The sequence below is a fragment of the Mandrillus leucophaeus genome, unplaced genomic scaffold, assembly GCF_000951045.1.
Source record: "Mandrillus leucophaeus isolate KB7577 unplaced genomic scaffold, Mleu.le_1.0 Scaffold15, whole genome shotgun sequence".
In the NCBI taxonomy this organism is placed as follows: domain Eukaryota; kingdom Metazoa; phylum Chordata; class Mammalia; order Primates; family Cercopithecidae; genus Mandrillus; species Mandrillus leucophaeus.
In genome coordinates, this window is record NW_012101476.1 from 10642627 (window position 1) to 10652077 (window position 9451).

At 39.4% G+C, this 9451-nt stretch overlaps 1 protein-coding gene across 1 annotated transcript in view; it reads right to left on the reverse strand.

Annotated features, from left to right (window-relative positions):
* Positions 1-860: 860 nt before the first annotated feature.
* LOC105535763 (aldo-keto reductase family 1 member C4-like) overlaps positions 861-9451 on the reverse strand; it is a 22646-nt gene continuing 14055 nt past the window's right edge. The window contains 4 exon segments of the mRNA XM_011974954.1: positions 861-1079; positions 2886-2968; positions 6493-6658; positions 6924-7032. Of these exon segments, the coding sequence (XP_011830344.1) occupies positions 1037-1079; positions 2886-2968; positions 6493-6658; positions 6924-7032 (401 nt within the window). The 3' untranslated portion in view covers positions 861-1036.

Sequence of the window (9451 nt, forward strand, 5' to 3'; positions counted from 1 at the left end):
CATCATGCTATGTTACATACACTGTTTTCAAAAGATTTTTGAAATTTTGGATAATTAGATGTTTTTGTAATTTTGAAATTAATTTGACAATAACATGTAATGGCTTTTGGATATTTTATATTAGTGTGCCTTTTTAAATGTACGAAATATTTCAAAAGACTGAGTAGAACAAATTAATAGTATATTTTTAGGTCCTAATATTTGCTCTATATGGAGCTGATATTCAGGAGAATGTGACCAGTCAATGGTGTCTTTGGTGTCCTGCTCCACCACAGTGCAGCAAGGCCACTGCTGATACTGGGCACACAGGAGGTCAAGGCCTGGCTCTCAGCCTTGAAACAATGTGGGAAGTTTCCTTTTATGCACAAGACGTAATTGATAAAAGAGCATGTGTTTGTATTTCCCAAGCAGAATCATGCTCAACTCTCTTCTTCTAACCTCTCCCATATCTGACTTCTCATTATTTATCCTGGATGGGTGCCCTCCCACCTCCCTAACCATTACCCCACAGGGACGCTGCATCCCTAGGTTGCTGGAGCTCCAATTTGCGGTGCTGGAGGGAGGCCATAGATTGTTGGTCATCCTGTCAATATGGCTTGTGTTCAGGTTCTATGCTGTGTGTTTTCTTCTTTCTGAAAGAGCTAAAGACAGACTGACTGATAAATATTGGTCACTTGCTCCTCCCCTAGAGGCTGCAAACTCCACCCACTCTCACCTCAAAAATGTCTATAAAATATTTATCTACTCTGCCCCAAACTTATAGGCAAATCAATTTTTGGCCCTAATGAAGTAGAAGGAAAAGAAACACACGCGTATGTAGAAAGGAGTAGGAAAAGAACCTTTAAGGAAAACATTCAATTACTTCAAGATAAAATTTATTTTCTTTGCTTTCTGGACTATGGATGTATGTAGTTAACTGAAGTTGCCAAGCAGGAGGGATTTCACCAGAGGCCGTGTGTCCACCAGCATACAGACATCCTCTGCAGCACCATCCACACGCAGGGCTTCTGCTAGATGTCGTGCAACACCCTCCATGCTAATATTCATCTGAAAATGGATAATCAGGGTGGTCCACAAGACTGAAAAGAGAAATGATCGTACATAATATGGATGAAATGACTATTAAAAAGCTGGTAGCAAAGTGATTTCTAGGACGCTGCCATTAGTGTGAATGTTAAGTTTATTTTCAATTTGTAGAATCTGTCTTTCATGAACATGACTTTATAATGTGTGTTTTTTTCCCCCAAATTAAGAGCATTTTCAACTTATATTCCCTTGCCTGGAATTTATCACACAAACTACACAGGGTCAGTTGTTCAAACATAGTCTTTCATATCTGTCAACAGAGCAAAGAGATATTCTGACCTTTTCTATTTCAAATTCTCAATGAAAGCAGCAACTCATCCTGCACTCTTTTGAATAGAAACAAGCCAGCTACATGTTCATCACTAAGTTTTGAAGGTTAAATGTTCTTGGTAGCAATCACACATCCTTTAAAGTATTCATTACTGACTAGCTGCTTACCATATGGAAAATATTTTCTTTGATTCAGACATGTAAACTGTCCTATGTGATATGGGATTCCATATCCAAAACTCTACAATATGCTAAGGGCAATCTTTAGGTGGAAATAACACAAAATAGAATGAATAAATGATTAATATTGAATAATTGGTGAGAATTACTGATGTTTGCCACTCTGTAAACAATGATATTTAAAAATGTTTGAGTTCTTACGATGTGCTGCTGTGTTTATCCTTTTTAATACATTATCTCAAGTCTATTACCTGTTAACATCTCCACTGCAAGCAGTGACATAGCTTGTTTTTCCCTCATCACGTGAGTGCCTTTCTGTGAATCCTAGAATCTTGGAGCATATAGAAAGAGTAAGATCTTTTGTCAGCTATATATCATCCCCAAAGATGGAATCTTGCTCTGTTGCCCAGGCTGGAGTGCAGTGGCACAGTTTTGGCTCACTGCAACCTCTGCCTCCCAGGTTCAAGGGATTCTCCTGCCTCAGCCTCCTGAGTAGCTGGATTTACAGGTGTATGCCACCACGTATGGCTAATTTTTGTATTTTTAGTAGAGATAGGGTTTCTCCATTTTGGCCATGCTGGTCTGAAACTTCTGACCTCAAGTGATCCACCTGCCTTTGCCTCCCAGAGTGTTGGGATTACAGGCATGAGCCACTGAGCCTGGCTCTTCCCTTGACTTTTAATCTCTCTTCTCTAAAACTTCTTTATAGTCTGCATTTAGATTTCCATATTGGAAAAAAAAATCAGAGCCAAGAGTTCTAATGCCCACTAAGGGCAAACTTTCTGGAGGCAAAATGCAGTGCTTGGGTCATGAGCAAATGTCTAAAGAGGAGGAGGAAAGAAATTTGAAAAGGGTAAAGATACTGAACTGACATGATCTAGTGAGCAATTCCACACGGAAGAGATGAATTTCTGGCATGGACACCAATGTTGTTGGAAATGTTTATCTGATAAGGAACTGAGCAGATTTGGAAGAAAAAGCTATAAATACAGATTTGGAAAAACGTGTAATCAAGCCATATGCGCCATATCCAATTTGTCCACTAGGCCATAGCAGAAATGCCAGGCCAACATGAAAGGTGCCGATTCAGCAATAATATTGGCTGCTCTGGAAATTTTCAGGGAGTCAGGAGAGCAGAGGCACAGGTTGACCCATGCTGACCCTGGGCCCACTCACCCTGTCAGAGAACAGAGCTCTGGAGTGAATCCAGAAGGAGAGTTCCAGAGTTCCTGTCTCACCTCTGACTCACATTGGCCTCTGTCTCCCTGGTATTGAGGTCACTTTTAGCACCCATCTGACATTCCTCCTCTAAAAATAAACTTGGCAACCCATTTTCCAAAGTTACTTACAAATCCATGACAGCATATCGAAAATTTCTGTTTAGGCCATCTAGAACTTTCATATCCTCTGAAGTCAACTGGAATTCAAAAACCTACCAAAGAAGTAGAAAATTTTCATTGTTAGATTGCATAATTGTCAACTTGGAATAGCCAAGTATATCAGAGCAGGGTGTAGAGGCAATATGTAAAATATCTGATGAGTTTCCAAAAGTTATGAAAGATCATCTCTAAACTCTCAAGTGATTAAAGAATATCAGGTAAAATATAAATCCATTCCTAGATATTATATATTGAAACTGCACAAAAATTCAGACAAAGAAGATCTCAACAGAAACTGGAGATGGAATGAAGTTGACCCGGTGTGTGCATGATTGGTCATGTATTTAGAAAATTTAGAAGAATCTAGAGGGAAAATTTTGAAACTTTTTTAGAAATTTTAGACAGTTTGGTGGTGCTACAATTTGGATATCTGTCCCCTCCTAATCTCATGTTAAAAATGTGATTCAGCAATGATGGAAGTGGGCCTGGTGGGAGGTGTTTGTGCCATGGGGGCATCCTTCATGAATGGCTGGGTGCCCTCCCAATGGTAATGAGTTTTCACTGCATTAGGTCACATGAAATCTGGTTTAAAAAGGAGCCTGACATTTTCTTTTTTTTCCCTCTTCATCTCTTGCTATTTGATATGCTTCCTCCTCTGTCACCTTCTACCATGAGTAAATGCTTCCTGAGGCCTCACCAAAACCAAAATGGTGCCATGATTTTTGTACACTCTGCTAAATGGTAAGCCAAATAAACCACCTTCTGGCATATTTTATCTGGCCTCAGGTATTTCTTTATAGCAGTGCGCAATGGACTAATATGGAAAATTGTTACCAGGAGTGGGACATTGCTAAAAATGTCTGAAAATGTGGTAGTGGCTTTAGAACTGGGTAACTAGCACAGTTTGGAAGCGTCGGGAGGGTTCAGAAGAAAATGGGAAGATAAAGGATAGTTTGGAACTTGCTCTGCATTGGTTAAATGATTCTGACCAAAATGCTGATAAAAATATGGGCAATGAAGTCTAGGCTAATGAGATCTAAGACCAAAATCAGAAACTAAAAACTGGAACAAAGATCACCCTTGTTATACCTTAGGAAAGAACTTGGCTGCATTGTGTCCATTCCAGGACTTTGTGGAAGTCTGAACTTAGTGATGATTTTAAGGGTATCTGGTGGAAGAAATTTCTAAGCAGGAAGACATTCAAGAGATAGTGTGACTGCTTTTAACGGCCTATGATCAGGTATGGGAGCAAAGGAATGACCTAATGTTGGAATTTAAAGCTTCCTGAAGCCTCTCCAGAATCTGGTGCTATGCTTTTTGTACAGCCTGTAAATTGTGAGCCAAATATAGCTCTTTTCTGTATAAATTGCCCAGCATCAAGTATTTTTTTTTATAGCAGCACAAAACGGACTAATACAGATGGATCTTGTTGGATTTCTATATTTCTATAATTGTCCCCATGACAAAAACACCTCCCACCAGACCCCACTTCCATCATTGGGGATAACATTTTTTTCTAATTTTTAGGGTACATGTGCACAATGTGAAGTTTTGTTACATATGTATACATGTGCCATGTTGGTATGCTGTACCCATTAACTCGTCATTCACATTAGGTATATCTCCTAATGCTATCCCTTCCTCTTCCCCCCTCCCCACAATAGGCCCTGGTGTGTGATGTGTTCCCCTTCCTGTGTCCAAGTGATCTCATTGTTCAATTCACACCTATGAGTGAGAACATGTGGTGGTTCGTTTTCTGTTCTTGTGATAGTTTGCTGAGAATGATGGTTTCCAGCTGCATTCATGTCCCTACAAAGGACACGAACTAACCTTTTTTGCATTTTAAAATGAGATTAGGAGACAAATATCCAAACTGTATCATCCTCAAAATATCTAAATCATAAGTTTCAAAATTGTTCTCTAGATTCTTAATCTTATAAGTACATGAACCAGTCATGTAAACACAAGGTTAACTTTATTTCATCTCTAGTATCTGTTGAGATCCTCTGTAGAGTTGTACAGTTGTACAGTTTCACATCAGATATAGAAATACTGAAATCCAAATATATTCATCTGATTTCCATCTTCAATGAACAGGTATAATGTGAAAATTGTTTTCAACAAGATTCAAGACAGTAATTGTACAAACCCTAATAACATCATGCTCAAAGAAAACAAGTAGTTGCTTGAAGAGGATCTCAGTATTCAAATTGGAAAGAATTTAAATATCAAAAGATGTCACTAATTGCTAGCATAATACTAAATTACTAAATTTTATTGGAATACTCGAATACAGAGAATAAGAGGAAAAGAGAATAAAAGTCTATCTAGGTAAGTCTAGAAAATACTCAAGTTATCCAAAGACTATTAAAAGTTTTCTATGAATAAATCTAGGAAAACATACACAAATGCCTTAAGAATGCTATGTAACATAATTTAGACAGTACAGGAAAGTTAACTCTGAAAGAAGAGAAATGTCAGAAGTACTTATGGACACTTTATGACAGGATGAAAAATCAAGATAGGTGAGCAAATATGGACTTTTCAATCATTCTTAGTGGGACATTTTAGTATCAAGTGAAAATTGTATGTACATTTGCACCCTTATTTCACATATTAAAAATAAAATTATCCCAATTTATAAAAGTACATTAATACTTTTATAAGATATTAATAGAATATAGTATATTACTCTGTATTACTATATAATATTTTACTACATAATATAGTAATGTATTGTCATGTTTCCAATATAGGAAAAGTCACGATATTAGCAACTACAAGACAATGTCATAAAGAATTTGACTACATTAAGAGTAGAAACTTTTGTTAAAACCACCACAAAGAGAATCACAACACGTGTACATTTTGGGAGAGGCTATTTCAACAATACATCTGAAGCTCTAAAGAATATCCAGAATACAAATTCTGGATTAATTCTGCAGAGCTGCCTCATTGCCCTGCACACACGTGAGACAGCCCAGCCAGGAACAGAAGGACTAGACTGAGTTCAGGTGGAGCTTAGGCTAAATTACAAACCATGAAATTGTCAGTTAAATAAATGGTTTTCTATTAAACCTCTATGTCTGAGGTTTTCTTTTTTATAATTTTACTTAGTATTATGTTTTTCTACACATAGAAAAAGGCATGCAACCTAATAAAAATACCCAAAGACTTCAACAGGCACTCAAAAAATAATTCTAAGAGAATAAATACATGAAATTTATACTGAATAAACAAGGACATGAAGAAAAAATCTGCAATGATTTGAAGATTAGAGAACACCTAACCCAATTCATTTCAGAAAATGAAGAAAAGGTGATGTCCCTAGCAGAGGGATACAGAGTAAGTTGCCAACTTTATGCCAAAATTTCTGGTTTTGGTCCCATCCTGATTCTCTCCACCCATGCTGCCCCTCCTAGAGTAGAATAGAAAACTCTTATGATGCACACAAAGCATTTGTGCACAGGAAATGCCCAGGAGATGGACTTAGTGCAAGGGTGTCCTGAGAAGCTTACAAGAAGCACACATGTGAAGGACACCATGCAGGAGCCCTGACGCCCACTCAACTCCTCACCTGGACATTTTCTCTGATCCGCTGCTCATTGTAGCTCTTGGCCAGGACCACAACCCCACGCTGCAGCTGGTAGCGCAGGGCAATCAGGGCTGGGGATCGTTTGTGTTTCTTTGCTAAGGCGCAAAGAACTGGGTCCTCCAAAAGAACTGGGGAGTTCTGGTCCACCCTGGAAGGAAAGCCAGAAATGCTGAAGTCTTGAGGCTGGATTCAGTTTGGTAGGAGGCTCCCTAAACAGACTAAGGTGTTCATTCTGCACCAGAGCCTCTCAAGTGAGGCCCCTGAACAATAGCATCACCTGGGATCTCATCAGAAATGCAAATTCTCCCCGTACACTGATTCACTGAGAGTGAACTCCAGGAGACTGAGTAGGCTATAATTAAACTTTTTCATCAAAACGGCATTTTAGGTAAACTTCCTGTTGCTTTTATTACCATAGTTTATGCCGTTGGGTTCCCAGAGCACTATGGGCAACCAGGACAATGTCTTTTGACTTGCAGAAATCCAGCAGTTTGCTCTGCTTGAGGTAAGGATGACATTCCATTTGCAGATGAGCAAGATGGAAAAGCATCAGATAATTCAAAACATATGTTAATATACAGATTAAAATAAGCTGAATAAAGTATAACACTAAATTTAAACTGAGACTATTATTGTCAAATAATCTTTTTAATAAAAATACATTTTATAAAATAAAAATACATTTTATATTTGTATTTTTAATAAAAATACATTTTATAGTATACACAGAAATGTTATTTCTGAGCATAAGCAACTCTATGAACCAGAGTCAGTTTCTAACAACCTTTGACCACTAGAATTGCATATGGCCAGTTCCAGACTTGGGATAGGTTAAGATTCTGAACTTTGAACATCATATTGTGCCAGAATGTAAGAATTTCTTTAAAGACTTAGGAGGTCAGGTTTAAAAGAAAAAAGTAGTTTTACAGGAATCTCAGTAATATTTGTGTAGATTTGAGCATCAAAAACCAATAATGAATAAAAATCACAAATTATAGGAAAACAATCCATGTCTTCATAGTGTTGAGTGGTTAAAAGTGATCAAAAGTATTTGCCTTCACCAATGGTGATTGATATGTTTTGGCTCTGTCCCCACCCAAATCTCATTTTGTAGCTCTCATAATTCCCACATGATGTGCACGGTGCCCGGGGGTGACAATTGAATCATGGGAGTGGGTCTTTCCTGTGTTATTCTCATGATAGTGAATAAGTCTCTCAAGATCTGATGATTTTAAAAATGGGTTTCCCTGCACAAGCTGTCTCTTTGCCTGCTACCATCCATGTAAGATATGACTTGCTCCTCTATGCCTTCTGCCATGATTGTGAGGCGTCCCCAGCCATGTGAAGCTGTAAGTCCATTAAACCCCCCTTTTCTCCCCACTCTTGAGTATGTCTTTATCAGCAGCATGAAAACGGACCAATATGGTAACTTCGTACCAGTAGAGTGGGGCGTTGCTGAAAGATACCTGAAAATGTGGAAATGACTTTGGGACTGGGTAACATGCAGAGGTTGTAACAATTTGGAGTGCTCAGGAGAAGACAGAAAAATGTAAGAATATTTGGAACTTTCTAGAGACTTGTTGAATATCTTTGACAAAAATGCTGCTAGTAATATGAACAATAAGGTCCAGGCTGAGGTGGTATCAGATAGAGATGAGGAACTTGTTGGGAACTGGAGCAAAGGTGACTCTTGTTATGTTGTAGCAGAGAGTGGTGGCATTTTGTCCCTGCCCTGGAGACTTGTGGAACTTTGGATTTGAGAGAGATGATTTAGGGTATCTGGTCAAAGAAATTTCTAAGCCAAGCATTCAAGAAATGACTTGGGTGCTGTTAAAAGCATCGTTTTAAAAGGGAAACAACATAAAAGTTCAGAAAATTTGCAGTCTGGTGATGTAGTAAAAATTGAAAACCCATTTTCTGAGAAGAAATTCAAGCCAGCTGCAGAAATTTGCATAAGTAACAAGGAGCCAAATGTTAATCACCAAGACAATGGGGAAAATGTCTCCAAGGCATGTCAGACACCTTTGTGTCAGCCCTTCTCATCACAGGCCCAGAGGTGGAGGCCTAGGAGGAAAAAATGGTTTCATGGGCTGGGCCCAGGGTCTCCATTCTGTGTGCAGTCTAGGGACTTGGTGCCCTGCATCCCAATCACTCCTGCTGTGACTAAAAGGGGCCAAGGGTACAGCTCAGGCTGTGGCTGCACAGGGTGCAAGTCCTAAGCCTTTGGCAGCTTCTATGTGGTGTTGAGCCTACGGGTGCACAGTAGTTAAGAATTGAGGCATGGGGCCAGGCATGGTGGTTCACGCCTTTAATCCCAGCACTCTGGGAGGCTGAGACAGGCAGATCACAAGGTCAGGAGTTTGAGACCAGCCTGACCAAGGTGGTGAAACACCATCTCTACTAAAGATGCAAAAATACACACCACACACCAGGTGTGGTGGTATGTGCCTGTAATCCCAGCTACTCAGGAGGCTGAGGCAGAAGAATCACTTGAACTTGGGAGGTGGAGGTTGCAGTGAGCTGAGATCGTGCCACTGCACTCCAGCCTGGGCCTGGGCGACAGCAGAACTCTGTCTCAAAAAAAAAAAAAAAAAAAAAATTACATTTTGGTATAGCTTTTCAGGTTCTTAAACTGCTCTCACAAACATCACTTCTCTCAAAAAAAAAAAAAAAAAAAAAAAAATTGAGGTTTGGGAACCTCCACCTAGATTTCAGATTTCAGAGGATGTATAGAAACGCCTGGATGTCCAGGCAGAAGTTTACCACTAGGCCCGTGCTCTCATGGTGAACTTCTGCTAGGGCAGTGCTCTGGAGTCAGAGCCCCCACACAGAGTCCCTGCTGGGGCACCACCTGATGGAGCTGTGAGAAAAGGGTCACCATCCTACAGACCCTAGAATGGTAGATCCACTGACAGCTTGCACTGTGCACCTGGAAAAGTTG